The sequence below is a fragment of the Artemia sp. Qi Xiang Cuo genome, chromosome 2, assembly GCF_049724085.1.
Source record: "Artemia sp. Qi Xiang Cuo chromosome 2, ASM4972408v1, whole genome shotgun sequence".
NCBI classification, from domain to species: Eukaryota; Metazoa; Arthropoda; class Branchiopoda; order Anostraca; family Artemiidae; genus Artemia; species Artemia sp. Qi Xiang Cuo.
This window is the reverse complement of record NC_142795.1, coordinates 59,651,688-59,669,775: the sequence shown is the minus strand read 5'-3', so window position 1 is coordinate 59,669,775 and position 18,088 is coordinate 59,651,688. Positions and strand designations below refer to the sequence as shown.

Genomic DNA, 18,088 nt, shown 5'->3' with positions numbered 1-18,088 from the left:
TATGATATTAGTAGAAGAGTATGCATGTCTTCTTTTGATCTTCCGTTGACTGGTAATACTCGAAAGTTGACGATGGGGTGCAACAAGAGGTAACATGTTACCACAAGCACTGGCAAGAAGATGTCTCTCTTCATCAACTATTAATTTTATATTGGTATTTTGTTTTAGTGCTATCATCTCTGAGTATCTAATCTTTCATATACGCCCTAAGAATAGTTGAATTTTTTTTGTACTACTAAGAAATTAAATTACTTACTGTCATGACAATTCACAAATACATTTCCAATAGTGCTACCATTTTTACTTGTTTCATAGTTTAAATACTTCTCCTTGTCAGCATTCAATGCTACTATAACATTGACATGTAAACACACTTTATTAAAATGCTCCATCTTCACTTTTTAAAAGATATGACTTATGTGTTTATCGTTCTACTGTGTAAAAAATACTGATTTAATACATGCAATAGACTAGGTAGTGTCGATATCCGGACATAGAATACCAGTGGGAAAGCCACATTGTGTCTCTGACCAATCACAGAGTACAATTGTTAGAGCCGTAAGCATATTTGTCATTTTAAGATACGTAAAAAAAAATAAAGTTGAATTATTTTCGAAGTTTAAAAAAATTGTTTGTTTTTATGAAAAAAAAATATTGAATTAGCACCATCAGTCCTCATTATTATGAGTATCCAAAACTGGACTTAATTTTCACATTTGAACCAGAGAATTGACCTAAGTTTCACATTTGAACGAGAGAATTGTATTTTCCATAATTTTCTTACAGGAAACCTAGAGTTTACGGTCAAAAACCCTTATTAGCTCAGATTTTGCGGAAATAGTTTATTTTTGATCTAAAACTGGACTTAAGTTGAACCAACAAATTGTATTTTCCATAATTTCCTTACAAAAAACTAGAGTTTACGGTCGAAAACCCTTATCAGCTTAGATTTTTCACTAGCAACTTGCCCTTCACTATAACTTCGCTAATACATCCTTCTGCCAATCAATCCATCTCCCCCAAAACACTTTTCAGCAATTTCTTGTTAATTTCTTTTATTTTAACTCATCCACACGGGTTTTTCGCTAGCAACTCGGCCTCCACTATAACTACGCTAATACATCCTTCTGCCAATCAACCCATCTCCCCCAAAACACTCTTCAGTCATTTCTTGTTAAATTGTTTTTTTTATCTCTAAACTATTTTAAATTGACAATACTCTCCAATTATTTATTTAACAGAAATCCTCGCTTTCAATTGAACGGAAAAAATATAAGAATTATTTATTTAACAGAAATCCTCGCTTTTTGAACGAACACCATGTAAAGAAAAAATCACACTGAAAAAAACAAAAGAGACCCTCAAACCCCGTAAAGCTATTTTAAAAGGTAAAAGAATTATTTATTTAACAGAAATCTTCATTTTAAATTGAACGGAAAAAATATAAGAATTATTTATTTAACAGAAATCCTTGCTTTTTGAACAAACACCATGTAAAGAAAAAATCACACTGAATAAAACAACAGAGTCCCTCAAACCCCGTAAAGCTATTTTAAAAGGCATAATAACTATTTATTTAAATGAAATCCTCGCTTTCAATTGAACGGAAAAAATATAAGAATTATTTATTTAACAGAAATCCTTGCTTTTTGAACGAACACCATGTAAAGAAAAAATCACACGGAATAAAACAACCGAGTCCCTCAAACCCCGTAAAGCTATTTTAAAAGGTATAACAATTATTTATTTAACAGAAATCCTCGCTTTCAATTGAACTGAAAAAATATAAGAATTATTTATTTAACCCTTCCATGCAATCCCATCCCCCTCAAAACACTTTTCAACCATTTATTGTTAAATTTTTTTATTTCTAAACTATTTTAAATTGACAATACTCTCCAATTATTTATTTAACAGAAATCCTCGCTTTCAATTGAACGGAAAAAATATAAGAATTATTTATTTAACAGAAATCCTCGCTTTTTGAACGAACGCCATGTAAAGAAAAATCACACGGAATAAAACGACAGAGCCTCTCAAACCCCGTAAAGCTATTTTAAAAGGTATAACAATTATTTATTTAACAGAAATCCTCACTTTCAATTGAACGGAAAAAATATAAGAATTATTTATTTAACAGAGATCCTCGCTTTTTGAACGAACGCTATGTAAAGAAAAAATCACACGGAATAAAACAACAGAGCCCCTCAAACCCCGAAAAGCTATTTTAAAATGTATAACAATTATTTATTTATCTTAAATCATAGCATTAAATTTTAATTAAAAAATATAATAATTATTTATTTAACAGAAATACTCGCTTTTTGAACGAATATCATGTAAAGAAAAAATCACATAGAATGAAACGACAGAGTCCTTCAAACTCCGTAAGGATATTTTAAACGATATAACAATTATTTATTTAATAGAAATTCTCGCTTTCAATTGAACAGAAAAACTATAAGAATTATTTATTTAACAGAAATCCTTGCTTTTTGAATTACCACCGTGTAAAGAAAAAATCAAAAGGCATAAAACAACAGAGCCACTCAAACCCCGTAAAGCTATTTTAAATGGTATAACAATTATTTATTTAACATAAATCCTCGCTTTTTTAACTAACAACATTTAAAGAAAAAATCACAAGTAATAAAACAAAAGAGTTCCATCAAACCCCTTAAATCTATTTTAAAAGGTATAAAAATTATTTATTTAACAGGAATCCTCACTTTCAATTTAACGGAAAAAATATAAGAATTATTTATTTAACAGAAATCCTCGCTTTTTGAACGAACACCATGTAAAGAAAAAATCACACGGAATAAAACCACAGAGTCCCTCAAACCCCCTAAAGCTATTTAAAAAGTTATAAGATTTATTTATTTAACAGAAATCCTCGCTTTTTGAACGAACACCATGTAAAGAAAAATCACACGGAATAAAACAACAGAGTCCCTCAAACCCCGTAAAGCTATTTTAAAAGGTATAACAATTATTTATTTAACAGAAATCCTCGCTTTCAATTGAACGGAAAAATATAAGAATTATTTATTTAACAGAAATCCTTGCTTTTTGAACGAACACCATGTAAAGAAAAAATCACACGGAATAAAACAACAGAGTCCCTCAAACCCCGTAAAGCTATTTTAAAAGGTATAACAATTATTTATTTAACATAAATCCTCGCTTTCAATTGAAAGGAAAAAATATAACAATTATTTATTTAACATAAATCCTCTCTTTTTGAACGAACACCATGTAAAGAAAAAATCACAAGGAATAAAACAACATAGTTCCCTCAAACCCCTTAAAGCTATTTTAAAAGGTATAACAATTATTTATTTAACAGAAATCCTCGCTTTCAATTGAACGGAAAAAATATAAGAATTATTTATTTAACAGAAATCCTCGCTTTTTGAACGAACATCATGTAAAGAAAAAATCACACGGAATAAAACAACAGAGTCCCTCAAACCCCGTAAAGCTATTTAAAAAGGTATAACAATTATTTATTTAACAGAAATCCTCGCTTTTTTAACTAACACAATGTAATGAAAAATTCACACGGAATAAAACAACAGAGTCCCTCAAACCCCGTAAAGCTATTTTAAAAGGTATAACAATTATCTATTTATCAGAAATCCTCGCTTTCAATTTAACGTAAAAATATAAGAATTGTTTATTTAACAGAAATCCTCTCTTTTTGAACGAACACCATGTAAAGAAAAAATTACACCGAATAAAACAACAGAGTTCCTCAAACCCCGTAAACCTATTTTAAAAGGTATAACAATTATTTATTTAACATAAATCCTCGCTTTTTTAAAGAAAACCATTTAAAGAAAAAATCACACTGAATAACAAAAAAGAGTTCATAATTTTCAGTAAATTTATTTTAAAAGTTGAGTCAATTGTACAATGAACAGACATCCTTGCTTTTTGAACGAGCACTATTTAGATACAAATAAACTTGGAAAATGACTGCAGTTTTCTTCTAAAAACTTAAATCTATTTTAAAAGTTAAATCAAATATTAATTTAAAAGAAATCGTCGCTTTTTATATAAAAACACTGTCATGAAAAACGATACCATAAAAATTCACACTGAATAAAACAACAGAGTCCCTCAAACCCCGTAAAGCTATTTTAAAAGGTATAACAATTATTTATTTAACAGAAATCCTCGCTTTCAATTGAACGAACACCATGTAAAGAAAAAATTACTTGATATCTCTAATAGTGTATGCGATACTGGGGCGAGATCTCAGATACCTTTAAGCTACAGGCTATTAACCGGATTCCATATGTACCCACAAAAAAATTTCAATTGCCAAAAAAATAATAATAAAACATGTTATGATGAAAGTGCTTCAAAAACCCGTGAATGTATCCCTGAAAAATTGTGTCAGAAAAACTTGAACCAAACCAGATTATGCGTGTTACCTCATAAAAACCCGTCTGCTAAGGCAAGTACCGTTCATAGCAATAGGTGACTGACACTGGAAAGCCAATGTAGCGGTTAAACTACACACATATACATGTGTAATTCAATGTAGGATGAGCGCTAATTGATGCCTTATACTCATCAATATATTTCGATAGGACATCTAATGCTGACCGAAGTTTATTTATATGGAGAATATTCACTTTTCCAGCAAAACATAGTTGCTCCTCCTGCTTAAACTTGCTTAATGATATCACGTATCTAGCATACATACTGTCCCATTCAAGGCATAGTCTAAAGTTAGCGGTTATTTTCACAGCCACATTGGGTACTCGTATATCGTTGCTGCTGCTGCTGTCGGTTCCATCATTAATCTCCAATAATGTAAATGCACCACTCATTTTTTCTTCACTAATATCCTCTCAAATAAACTATTCTCTCTCTGAATTCAATTCTCTTACTAATATGAACTACAATGAAAATTACTCCTTATATTTGAATCCAACTACTAATCAAGTTAGCGTGACCGCCGCTCTCTCTCTCTGTTTGACCCCAAAAAAATGAGTGTCACATTAGAAAACCCGTCTGCTAAGGCAAGTATCGTTCGTAGTAATAGGTGACTGACCCGTGGTAAGTCAATGTACCAGTTAAACTACACGCATATCCATGCCTCAGGCTTGTGTAAGTATATGTGTATTTAGAATCAGCACCTCTCTTACTACTGCTACAAGGTGGTTCAGTTACACGCACACCGTTTTTGGTGTCATGTGTTCATGCGTTTGTCAGGTGTTTTTGCTGATTTTTTACCCATGTCATTGTCAAATGACAAAGAATGGAATATCAAGCCATAAGAATTTTTGGTACTGTTCTAAAATCTGGGAAACACGCGAGAAGTGAAGTTTGGTTAACGCTAATGAAATAAAACAAAATAGTATAAAAGTATGATAGTTTAAAAACTAATTTCGACTATATTTTTGCACATTATTGGGTGGTGGTAAAGCATAGAATATGTTGAATATTTAATCTAATCAAACCTAGGTAACTTTTTTCCCCTAAACCCCCAAAAATTAAAGTTTAAATACAGTTCCTGGAGTGAGAAACCCCTTGTTTATACAGCGTCAGATAGGAAATTACCGGGGAAGGCCTATCTGATCTTTGATTTTCTCGAGTCGCATTCTCAGGTGTTTCCCAGATTTTAGAACAGTACCGAATTTGTTTGGGACTATCCATTTCATTCAACTTTGTACATATGTTAATCTCACCTAAGTTTTGTCGAGAGGATGTCATAAAGAAAGATTTAAATGAAAGGGGAACTATCTAGGAGGGTGTAAAGAGGGAGGCTTTTGAATGGATTGGGATGGAGGAGGAGCTTGCGTAGCAGTGTTGGCCCCAGCCAGCTTGATGCTTCGGTATGTTGTTAGTAGCTAGTAGTAATATTAGCGTAGAGCGCAGCAGATCCATTATGGGCCTTGAGTTTGCCCCAAAGTTTGAATTAAGGTAATTAACTTGTCTTTTAAAATTAGGATGGTATTGACCCCAATAGTCCCTTAGGAAAGGGCTGTAAGTTATTTAATTTGCCCATAATTCATATAAGCTATAGTATTTGTTATTGGGAAATATACATGTTAATTTTTTTTTTTGGGGGGGGGGGGGTATTTTTCGTTCTGAAAAAAGTTCCCAGGGGAATAGACAGGGATTCTATGGCATAATTTGACCAAGGGTTTGAAAAAAAAAATTTGACTTAAAAGTAAGGAGCAATCTTAAAAATTAAAACAAGCAGAAATTATTCTGCATATGAGGGGGACTGCTCCCTTACTCAGTCCTCCTTTTTAAGTTTTACTTTTTGTCACCATTCTTTCGTTCTTTAAGAGAGATTGAGTAAACAAAAGACCGTTGAATTTTAAGGGATGTATTCTTAGAGAACAATAAGATTTTAGCATAAAGACCGAAGGTTGCGGAAGGGGCAGACTCTCTCATATTTTGGTAGTTTTAGCTAGCTCCCAAGTCCCCCTCACTTAATTTAAAGCGAGTATTATCTGCTCAGCTATAAGGGGTATCACGAAGAAAACTATCTTCGCTCATGTCGCCTGGTTTTGCTAAAATTACCATTTTCTATGCCAAAAAAAGTGCTGGGAAGATGTTCTTTTTCTCATTATATATATCCAAATTTAAGGCAAAAAGATCATCTTCAAGAAAAACAAGCATAATATAAAAACTAACTTACAAAAAAAATTCAAAACTAGCTTTAGGAAAAAATAATTTTGATATTCATAAAACGAGAATTTTCCAAACCGCAATCCTGTAAATTTTGTTGAAGTTGAAAAGTTTATTGGTTTTTATAAGCATCTCAGCATCTAAAATAGAAAAAGTAATAAAAAATTAATTAAAGTTGAAATGAATTTAGGGCACCATGGCATAGAATCTCCAAAACTATGTCATCAATTCCTCTCCAAAATACTTCGAAGCTCATCAATTTCTTTTTCAACCAAATACGTCTGTGGTTCCACCTCGAGTATTTCAACCTCTAGTTGAACACGGCGAATCTAACCATCCACTACTTCCATTTCTCGCTCTAAGGTTGATAAATCCACTTTTTTTCTATCTTCAATTTCCAGGTCCATTCTCTTTTCAACTCTTGTTGTTACAATCCGTGTTTCTACTGTCTTTGTCAATACATCTTTGTATACTTTTGTAATTGAAAATTTTGGCCTGTTTTTCTTTACTTTTCCAAGCATTTTTATTTCTTTAATTTGTATGCCCATATTTCTTCGTGGGTCTAACGATGTTTTTACTACGGTACATCTTGTTCTTTCCGACATGGCTAAGATATTCTTATACAGACAATCTTGTTCCTTACGACTATTACAGCTTCTTCTTTCCGACATTTCAAAGACTTTCCTACACCGTTTCAAAAAATATTAAAAACCTTATAGTAAAAAACTTACAACCTTCCAGATTCAGACCTTGTACTCAACTGATTGGTACGGATAAGCTGAGTGCATTCCTGACTTGCCTTTAAGCTCCGCCTACGAACACTATTGCGCAATATTGTATGACATCATTCGTTTGCTTGGAATATTTTTTTTTGTTTCATTAAGGGTAATTTTGCTCAAATTTATGCCAGTGAAACTTTCTTTTTACGAACTTTATTTAATTCTTTTAGGTTTTCGTTTTCAGTGCATGTTTTTAGTTAATGTTTTAGAACAGTAGCCTAAAACATTCTCTTCGGAAAAAAATATAAATGTTTTTACTTTTATAACTTTAATGAATCAAATAATATTAACGTTTTGATTACTAAATATCAGTATATGTATGTTAAACTGACCTTGCACATTCATTTGTATTTTTTCAGGAAAGTGCAAATTTTGTTCTGGCCTTGGGAAGGCATAGGGGTTTTGAGCCCTACTCATGTTAATTTATGCCCGTTTTGAGTTTGAGTCGGTTATTTATTGTAATTTCTGTTCGTTTTGGGTTTCATTTATTTATCGATGCTGATTTGTGGTAGTTTCACGCTTAGTAGATTATTTGAATTTATTTTTGCTCATTTTTGGTTTAATGGAGTTCTTTACTTTTCTTTGAAAAGCTTATTTTGTGGAAAAAGTTTTTGTTAATTAATTCAAGAAAAAGAGATACTAGAAAAGTCAAAGAAAAATAGAGGACATACCTGTGAAAAGTAATAATTAGGTACACGTACCTAACTCGTACTTGAATACTCATTCCAGTATTGTTTTCTTTTTCAATGGATTTTTTTTGTCAAATCTGCATTTTATTAATAAGCGCTTAGTTTGTAAGACTGAAACATAACGGAGCTCATAGGATGCCGGACTGTTTGTACGAAAATTGACGTTAAAACTTCGACGAGTTTTTCTGCTCGAATTAGGTTTCAGCTTAGTCGAGATTCTATTTCTATACAATACGGGCCGAAAATAACTACAGCATAAACTATGAGTTTTTGGCTTTGAGTATAGTTATTAGTATAAATGGAGCAAAGACTAAAGCAAACACAATCAAAAGAATATGTACAAATAAGGATGAATCTAAACAAAAAATAAAGCCATATTTCAAGTAAACTCCCCTAGGAATTTATATGAGGAGGAGGGAGGCTCGGTATTCTGAAGGGGGAGGGGAGGGTTCAAAATTAAAAAATGATGCAAACGCGGAAACTGATAAATTCAAACACTGATTTAACAAATTGAGATAAATTCTAATAATCTGTTCTCTTAGAGAACCTGATTATCAATTCAGTTCTGGAATCATCTTTTTTTCGCGTGTATTGCAAACCGTGCGGACATTTGTGCGAACAAAGTAAAGGAGTCTTTCCCGTTTGGATTGATAAGTAGGTTTCCTTCATTTGTCAAACTGATATTCGTATTTCATTACCTTCCGGATTAGACAAGGGTTGTATTAATTGTTTCAGCTGCAGAAATATTGTATATTTGCGTTGAATATTCCTTTTTTTCTCTCTTTGTTTTGTATTTACTTCTAATTCTTCAGCTTCTTTCCCAGGTGAAAACTACGATTTCCTAGCTTTTTTTCTAATTCTGTGAATTTTGCCATGGTTGGTCAGTTTAGCTTTAGGTGTTTTAAGGCTCTGTTTAATCAAGCTCAGGACAGGCTTGCTGTTCTACTTGTTTATTTTATGTGCATTCGCTTTCATGATTGCAACCGAACAATCCAGAGGTCTCACAGCTAATCTCATTTAGAGGTAGAATTCATCCTCAAGTTGAAAGAACTCTTTCAAATTAGCAAAATAAACGAAGTCCAGATTTGATGAAATAATCCTGAATGGAGATCAGTGGCGTAATTTCGTCTAAATCCGGGGGAGGGGGTTAAAGTTGGAGCCAAGTTTCCAAAATCAAGTGAAAATGACGTAAAAACTAAAAAAGAGCCATTTGGTACCATAAAGATACTATTTAGTACTGTAAAAGTACTATAAAGGTAAATATGTACTAAAAAACTGATCTGATTCTGTTGATGCTTGAATTATGTAGGTTTATCTTAGTTTTACAAGGTTATGGGAGAAACTAAATTTCAGCTGGGAGAAGGGGACAAACCAAGGTCTGGTGGGGGGGGAGTGGCCCCCCTGTCCCATAGCAAATTATGCCCCTGATGAAGATAATCCTTAAAAAACACACACACACACACAATCATTACGTTTGTATCTTGGAAACTGCAATACCTCCATGAATCTTTCTTGAAGTATGGTAAATGAAATCAGTGTTTAATCTGATCTGATGTTATAACAGTTACCTTCCGACATGAAATTTTTCAATAGACATTTTTTAGTGGTAAAAGTAATTCCCTAAATTAACTTCCCAAAACTTGTTTTATAGCTTTTTGATATAGCCGGATCAGGAAAGTACGGAGGAATTTTGCTTTTAATTGGGGAAGGGGCAGTAATAAAAATCCCAATTTTATCCCAGGAATGTGGGGGAATTAAGGATTATTGGGGGTGTGGGCGAGCCCTAAGCTCCTTCCCCCTGGTCACGTCCGTGAACCAACTTTATTTCCTTTAAAACGTCATCAAACCTATAAAAAGGCTATATTTCACGCTCTTCATATGCTTATATTTATCTTAATTTCAATGGTGGGCTGATATTTTTTTCTAGTTTTATGTTTTACAGCCATTAAAAGTCAATGACGAATCGCTCCTTTTTGGCTCTCAAAACAAAATTCAGGAATTAGAACTATGGTTGTCTGAAATTAGCGCCATTCTAAATAAGAACCAAACTCTTACTGGTGAGCAACTGGACTTAATTCAGGACCGAATTGTGGAAAAGCAAGCCGATATTCGGAAACTGAATGATCTAGCTTTAGAATTATGTGCCAGAAATTCAGCTGAACAAGAAGAAACGTTACAAAAACTCAATAATCAGTGGCTTGATTTGAATGTTCAGTGCCAAATATTCCAGGTAAGCTAGTTTTTGTACCTGAAAATTCTTTGATAATTATATCACTATGAAAGGGAAAAACATTTTTCAATTACTTGCAGATGTTGGCTGTATTGAACTAATTGCTTTTGGATGAGTACGTCTTATGAAATGTATTTGTGTCCGACTAAGTCATATAATTTGAAAACCATTTAAGATGGGTACTTTTCAAATATACACACCACACTCAAGAAATGAAGTTAGGTTAAACCTAATGAAATATACTTAAGTATGATGAAAATAATATACTATAGTAACAAAATTATGGAAACTACAGCAGAGAATTATCGAAATCAGCCCCCCCCCCCCAGAACGCATTATATTAAATGGTTGCTAACCTAACCAAACCAAAATACCAACTAAAATAATTAATTAAAATATACCTACAATGTAGTGTATATACACTCACACGCTAAGTTGATTATCACTGAGTACGAATATAAAAAGAAACCGGTTGTGTCAGACCAAGAACTTGAGTGTGGTGGGTATATGAGATAAGCACCTTAAGATGATTTCAGTTTTAAACGCTGAATAGGTAGGCTACAAGTTTTATTTGGTTGTACTTTAATCGCAACTGCATTGCTAAAAGTGGCTATATTTCCGCGTTTAGTGGATATTAAGGTGTTGGTCCTTTTTTGTGCCATTCAACTACTGAGGGTTTAGAATTTCTATATTCAAGATAATTTCGACCCTTTTGAACTAAAAGCTCATACTTACTCTTTATTACATCAAGTGGGTCCTTTATTCCATACATATATTTTAAAGAAGTATTACGAGCACTTAGCGGAAGACCTAGTAGAAATTAAAGATATCTGATTTACACAACTTTAATATACACAACTTTAAAATACACAAATACACAAGTTTTCAAAATCACCGCTGGAAAGATAATCAAGCGGGTCCTTTATTCCATACATATATTTTAAAGAAGTATTACGAGCACTTAGCGGAAAAACTAGTAGAAATTTAGGATATCTAAAATACATAACTTTAATATACACAACTTTAAAATACACAAATACACAAGTTTTCAAAATCACCGCTGGAAAGCTAATCAAGCGGGTCCTTTATTCCTTACATATATTTTAAAGAAGTATTACGAGCACTTAGCGGAAAACCTAGTAGAAATTTAGGATATCTAAAATACACAACTTTAAAATACACAAATACACAAGTTTTCAAAATCACCGCTGGAAAGCTAATCAAGCGGGTCCTTTATTCCTTACATATATTTTAAAGAAGTATTACGAGCACTTAGCGGAAAAACTAGTAGAAATTTAGGATATCTAAAATACACAACTTTAAAATACACAAATACACAAGTTTTCAAAATCACCGCTGGAAAGCTAATCAAGCGGGTCCTTTATTCCTTACATATATTTTAAAGAAGTATTACGAGCACTTAGCGGAAAACCTAGTCGAAATTTAGGATATCTTAAATACACAACTTTAATATACACAACTTTAAAATACACAAATACGCAAGTTTTCAAAATCACCGCTGGAAAGCTAATCAAGCGGGTCCTTTATTCCTTTCATATATTTTAAAGAAGTATTACGAGCACTTGGCGGAAAACCTAGTCGAAATTTAGGATATCTAAAATATACAACTTTAAAATACACAAATACACAAGTTTTCAAAATAACCGCTGGAAAGCTAATCAAGCGGGTCCTTTATTCCATACATATATTTTAAAGAAGTATTACGAGCACTTAGCGGAAAACTAGTAGAAATTTAGGATATCTAAAATACATAACTTTAATATACACAACTTTAAAATACACAAATACACAAGTTTTCAAAATCACCGCTGGAAAGCTAATCAAGCGGGTCCTTTATTCCTTACATATATTTTAAAGAAGTATTACGAGCACTTAGCGGAAAACCTAGTAGAAATTTAGGATATCTGAAATACACAACTTTAATATACACAACTTTAAAATACACAAATACACAAGTTTTCAAAATCACCGCTGGAAAGCTAATCAAGCGGGTCCTTTATTCATTACATATATTTTAAAGAAGTATTACGAGCACTTAGCGGAAAACCTAGTCGAAATTTAGGATACCTAAAATACACAACTTTAATATACACAACTTTAAAATACACAAATACACAAGTTTTCAAAATCACCGCTGGAAAGCTAATCAAGCGGGTCCTTTATTCCATACATATATTTTAACGAAGTATTACGAGCACTTAGCGGAAAACCTAGTCGAAATTTAGGATATCTAAAATACACAACTTTAATATACACAACTTTAAAATACATAATCTAAATCATAATCTTTAAAATACATAAATCTTAAAACAAGTGAAACTTAAATTGTATATGCAAATCAAGTTTGAAACGAACAAAAATCACTATAAACAAGAGTTTGGGTATCGCCTCCTTGTATTGCAAAAAAAGCAAGCAAAAAAGTCCTACTGCTTCATTCTTTATTTCAAATTATTTAGTATTAATTAGGCTTGACTGATCTCCGAGCTAAATACAATTCACAGTTAGAGAAGAATTCAGACCATGAAGTAGTCATAGAAGACTTCAAAAAACAAGTTGACATTTTTCTCAATGACCAAAAAATTATTAACGATATACTCTATGAACGCGATCTGGAAAGAATCTGCATTTATATCTAAAATACCTAAGATATGACAATACCTTAAACTAATTCTACATTTGTGTCAAAGCGGACTCTTGTAGACATTTTCACCAATTTCCTTTTCCTCATTCAGAAAAGTTTGTATAATAAAGTACCAACTATAGTCTAGTATTTATAGTGACAATTGAGGGTGGAATGAAGGGTAAAGTCTGGGGTGCTTGTTCTTGAACAAATTTAGAAGAATATTTTCTAACAAAAAATTTTCAAAAAAAAAGTAAACTGCTGATACTTGAACATTAAAAAGCAGAAAGGAAGTCATATAGTAAGTCACACTTAGGCCTACAAATAGAAACTGAAATGAATAGTCAAGGAAAGCTTAAAAAGAACATAAATTTAAATAAGTAATCAAATCAACTTAACACGAAAAGAAATTACTACAAATACGAGCGTCGCTACCATCCCCTACAGCAACCTAAATGTTTGAGAGGAAAGCAAAAACGGCGAAAACGGTTTATTTCTGAACAGTGTGTTTTATTTGTGATTAAATTAAAAAAAAAACAAGTTTTTCAACTGAAAGTAAGGAGCAACATTAAAACTCAAAACGAACAAAAATGATTCCGTATATGAAGGGATGCCCCCCCTCCTCAATACCTTGCTCTTTATGTTTCTAGCACTTGTGTTTCAGGAGTCGTTTTTAAGTAAATGGGACAAACTGTCAAACTTTAGCGTAGATAGCAAGAGAATGAGGAGGGGATGTCCCCATCATATACGAATTAATTTCTGTTCGTTTTGAGTTTCAATGTTACTCCTACTTTCAGTTTAAAAAAAAACTTGTTTTTTTGTTTAATTTCTTATCGTTTTTCCAATAATGCACGTAAATCTGGCTCATTCTCCATGAACAATTCTCTCCCCTTACAGGAAACCCCATCGTGGAAAGTTACCCCATGTAAAATACACCCCCCCCCCGTAAAATTCCCTCCGGACAATTCTGTCCTCGCTAGCATACTTTTGTTTGGAAAAAGACTTTACTTTCTAATCGTTTTTCCGATCACTCCGGAAATCCCTCCTTCCATGGAAATTTTTTCTCGGAAATATGAACCTGCTGAAAATTTTCCCCCAGACAATTTTCCCGGAACATCTCTACATGCAAAATTGAGTTGGCAAAGAGAAAGTAAGACAAGTAAAAAGAATTTCCTATAGTAATTCTGTCAAGTCCACCCACTGTAAAATTTTCTCTGGAAAGGTCACCCTGGAAATTTTTCTCCCAATGGAAAATTCTCCCCATGGAAGCAAACCCTAGCACAAAACCCTCTTGACTTGCTTGATTTAGGGCTCCTTCCGCGTTGGGGGTGGCGTAGAGAGCGTCGCAACTCTGCTCCTCCAGGCTGACTGGTTTGGTGCTAAGATTGGCGTCTCGTCGACAGCAATGTTGGCCATCTCCAGGAACTTATTGAGACCATCCTTCCACCTGTTCCGGGGTCTGGCCCTCGGATAGGACTAGCCATGAGCCTTTGGGCCGAAATCATAAATAATTCTGACTGGAGCTATCGTTGATATACGTAGGTGTCCGAACCCCCTTAGAGTGCGGCTGTACCATCTGGATAGAGAACAGAATTTAGGAGGTTAGTGTAAGTAACCTTGAGTTGCTAAAAAAATATCCCACCAAAGTTTTTCTATCTGACATAGCTGTTTTGTATGACAGACGTCTACCATATTGAGGTTTGCCGACTTAAGGGGCCATGTTTCTGCTGCATAGACCAGGACTGAGTTAACGGATGCATCACAAATTCGCATCTTCGTGTGCCTGGATATGTGCGGCGTTGTCCAGAGAGCATTGAGCCTTGCGACGATAGACGAGGCTTTTGACATTCGACTGCGTACATCCTCATCCATGGAGCTATCACTGGACAGCACGGAGCCAAGATGAGTGAAGTTTCTTACAACTCAACAGGAGCTCTGCAGACAGTTATGCTCTTGGGGGGCGGGACAGGGCTTGGGGGCTCCATTGCCATTATCTTAGTTTTTAGCCAGTTGATTTTCAGCCCCACTTTTCTGCCTCTTCCTGTAGGACTTCCAGCGCGTCAGTCAATTAGCCAATTGAGTCGGTAACGAGAGCAAGATCTTCTGGGATGATCTCCCCTCCCTGAAAAATGTCTATATGCTTTTCAATAACGAAAACTATACGTAAACAGTGGGCAAATTTTATAACTTAAAAACCTATCCCCTGGGATTGTTGGGGGCCATGTTATCTTTGAAGGCATAGTTTTTGGACCTTTCAACTAAGCTGAATAAAATGACCATCTGAAAATTTTGGTTGGACGATTTTGGGGAAAATGGGGCGCGGGAGGGGGGCTAGTTGTCCACCTGTCTTTTTGTTCACTTAAAAATGGCACTATAACTTTTATTTTCCGTTTGAATGAGCCCTCTCTCGATGTTCTAGAACCATTGGTTTGAAATAGTCACCCTGAAAAAAAAAAAAAAAAAAAAAAAAAAAAAAAAAAAAAAAAAAAACAAACATCCACGATCTTTCTTTTGGGAAAAAATACAAAATTCCACCATAGGAGCTTGAAACCTCGACAGTAGGGTTCTCTGATACGCTGAATCTGATGATGTGGTTTTCATTAAGATTCTTTGAACTTTAGGGAATGTTCCCCCCTTTTCGAAAATCGGGCAAATTTTCTCAAGTTCGTGACCTTTGATGGGTTAACAATAAGCTTAATAAAGCTTATATGTTCGGAATCAGCATAATAAGCAAATGTTTTTTTTATATATCTATTGATGTCAAAAATTCTGTTTTTGGACTTCGGCTACCTTTGAGCCGCGTTGCTTAGTATCCTCCTTTACCTTGAAAAAATTTTTCTTGGAAAACACAAGAAAATTATATTTCTTGTTGTTTTTTAATTGATAAAGTTCTTATGTGTGCTAATTGTACGGATGTGTGTAAAGTTTTTTTTTCTACTTAAGAACTAAAGCACTGGATTGTAATTTGAATTTCGTGCAAAACTTGAATATCCTATTGAAATTCTCGATTAATCATAATTTTTGTTAGGAGGTGAATGGCTTTAAAATAATTTGATCTTGGTTTTTTATACCCAATTTTTGTTTCAGTTAAGTAAAATGGTTGGTGTAGATTTTCTGACACGTATTGCCCGCGCCCGAGATGCTATTTCCTCCCTGAGAAGACAAATGTTATCACCACCCTTGTCATTGAAAGATTATGAACAGCTGAGTGCTCAGGAGACATCTTTGAAGGTAAAACAAAGGCCGATCATGGCTAATTTATCACTTTTCCAACAATAATGTCCTTCAACGTTCTATTCTATGACATTTCAAGAGTGATTCTCTTTTCTAATTGTGGATCTTCAGCAATATGCTTTCAATCTTAGTTGGCCTAATGATATTTTTAAGGTGAAGGAAAGTCGACGGTCAAGTATTGAATAAATAATGTAAAAAATAATTAAATTCCTTGTGCTTAAACTTAATAAATACAGAAATACAAAATAAAGCGCAATCACATCGTTTCATCATCTGACTGGTCAAGTTATGATGTACGTAACTTCGAGGTAAGAAAATATTTAAATATGCAGAATGGTAGGCAGCGTACGTAAAAAAAACGGATAACAAGTTTTAACTAAGTAAGGCAAAGAGTTTGATAGGGGTTAAGGAAGTTAAGAATGGAAAGAAGTCTTACAACTGCGAAAAGGGAAGAAATTGGAAAATTAGATTACAATAATAATTAGATGAAAGCTGAACATGAAAATAATGAATATGTGAAATAAATTGAAGTGTTGTAAATTTTTTCATTTGTCTAATGTCACGGTAATCTTTTCTGTTCTTATCCCTGCAAATTTATTTCACTATCGGCACTGCAAGCAGATATTAGCCACTTAGTCACCTTGAAGTCACAAAATTAGCCACTGCGAACCAATATGTATGTCACTTTAGTCACACTTTGACGCACTAATCATCTTTTTTTTTAACACAAAAACAACATAAATGGTATTTTGTGATAATTCTTTGTAATTTACCACACTATACTCAGGTCACGTTTGGCCTTGCTTAATCCTAGGCTAAAAAAAAACAAAACAAAAAAACTATATACCGTTAAGTCAGAAGAGTTATTTTTTATTTTGATTAGCGTGTTTTTTATGCTACACAGGGATTGTTGCAGTTAGCGCATTTTAATCAGAATTAGTTTCCTTTTAACCTTCAATTATCCTTTTAACAGAATTTTATTGAACTGAATTCAATCGTTTTGAAGCGCTATCAAGTACACCCGAAGTACTTTTTCCTGAAGGAAAAAACCAGCTTGACAAAACTAGAAAAAGCCAGCTTGACAAAACGAGAAAAAGCCAGACAAAACTGAGAGAAAAAGCCAGCGCAATGGACAAAACGCCAGCTGAAATGTTTACGTCCGCTGGTAGGATGGATGCATGGATGAGAAAAACAAATTATAACTAGTGATTGTGTTTGTTTTAACTTTCATAAAATTTTAAGTTTCTCATGTATTTTGATATTTACAAGAAGGAGCAGCTTCCTACTTTCCCTCCCCTGATCGAACTCTTGGTAAGAATCTCTTGACCAAGTTTCTGATGATAGCTCTAACAATTGTTTAATTTAGCCTAATTAAACGATATTCTAATGGAAATGATTTAAATACTCATAATGAATGAGCATTACAAATTCGCTGATTTTTTTTTTTTTTTTTTTTTTGTCGAAGTTAGTGTAGCATTTGGTTTTTCATTTTGATGTAGATATTTGAGATAGACATGTTTCTTTGAGACTCAACTTAAACCAGCTAAAGTGTCTAGAGAGTCACTATTTTTATCCTCGTTTCTTTTGGATTTTTATAAATTTAATATTAAAAAAAAAACATGTAATAGACTTTTCGAAGCCGTTGGTGTGAATTTTGATACTTTTTTATTCCCCGACTCCAATTATTTTTATCATTATTTTTAGTGTTATTTTTATTTTAAATTAGTATTATTTTAATTATTTTAACATTATTTTTAGTGATTAATTTTTTTTTTCTAAAATTCAGTGATAATTTTTCTTATGCGCTTTGTTTTAAGAGACATACGGTTCTTAGGCGCAGGTTCAAGTGCTTGAATGG

General features: G+C 33.3%; 1 protein-coding gene across 4 annotated transcripts in view; it reads left to right on the top strand.

Annotated features, from left to right (window-relative positions):
* Nucleotides 1-18,088, top strand: part of LOC148955446 (dystrophin, isoforms A/C/F/G/H-like) — a 504,509-nt gene that overhangs the window by 205,919 nt on the left and 280,502 nt on the right. For all 4 annotated transcript variants that reach the window (XM_089102277.1, XM_089102283.1, XM_089102291.1 and 1 more), the window contains 2 exons: nt 10,068-10,355; nt 16,084-16,227. In XM_089102277.1, the coding sequence (XP_088958403.1) occupies nt 10,068-10,355; nt 16,084-16,227 (432 nt within the window). The remainder of the gene's footprint in view (nt 1-10,067; nt 10,356-16,083; nt 16,228-18,088) is intronic.